Below are 650 nucleotides of genomic sequence, written 5' to 3' on the forward strand. Positions count from 1 at the left end.
GCTGGAAGCGGGGCGAATGGCGCCCGCCGCCAGACACGCAGGCCTAGAGTTCAGAAAGACGCTTAAAAAAAAAAAAAAAAAAAGAGAGGCTGATGGCGTCAGGACTGATGTCACCGCTGACGGCAAACCCCTTCCAGGGCCCTCGGCACCCCCCCCGGGTTAACCCCCTCAGGCGGCCGCCGGGGTCCGTGATGGACCCCACCCGACCGGGTCCCGCCCGCGGCGGCGATAATGGCGGCGGCGGTAATGGCGGCGGCCCCACACAATGGCGGCGCGGGGCATGCCGGGAGCTGTAGTTCGGCGGGCGGGAGCGGGCGGCGGCGGGCGAGGGCCGCCTGTCATTCCCGTCGTGCCCCGCGCGGGGGTGAGGTGCCCGGATGTGCCCGGCGCCGGAAGAGAAGCGGGTCTCTTCGGGGCCGGCCATCTTGTGCGGCAGCGAGCTAGGGCGCGGGGGGGGTCCCGGCAGCATCGGAGGAGGATCCCGCCGACGGGGGCCCATCATGCCCGGACACCTGCAGGAGGGCTTCGGCTGCGTCGTCACCAACCGCTTCGACCAGCTCTTTGATGACGAGTCCGACCCCTTCGAGGTGCTGCGGGCGGCCGAGAGCCGGAGGAAAGAGAGCGGCGGCGGCGGGAGCCAAGGGGGCGGC

At 70.9% G+C, this 650-nt stretch overlaps 1 protein-coding gene across 1 annotated transcript in view; it reads left to right on the plus strand.

Moving 5' to 3' along the window:
* Positions 1–368: 368 nt before the first annotated feature.
* SERBP1 (SERPINE1 mRNA binding protein 1) overlaps positions 369–650 on the plus strand; it is a 16561-nt gene continuing 16279 nt past the window's right edge. The window contains exon 1 of the mRNA XM_010561537.1: positions 369–648. Coding sequence (XP_010559839.1) covers positions 378–648 — 271 coding nt within the window. The 5' untranslated portion in view covers positions 369–377. The remainder of the gene's footprint in view (positions 649–650) is intronic.

Source organism: Haliaeetus leucocephalus, unplaced genomic scaffold (genome assembly GCF_000737465.1).
Source record: "Haliaeetus leucocephalus isolate CR32 unplaced genomic scaffold, Haliaeetus_leucocephalus-4.0 Scaffold147, whole genome shotgun sequence".
NCBI lineage: Eukaryota > Metazoa > Chordata > Aves > Accipitriformes > Accipitridae > Haliaeetus > Haliaeetus leucocephalus.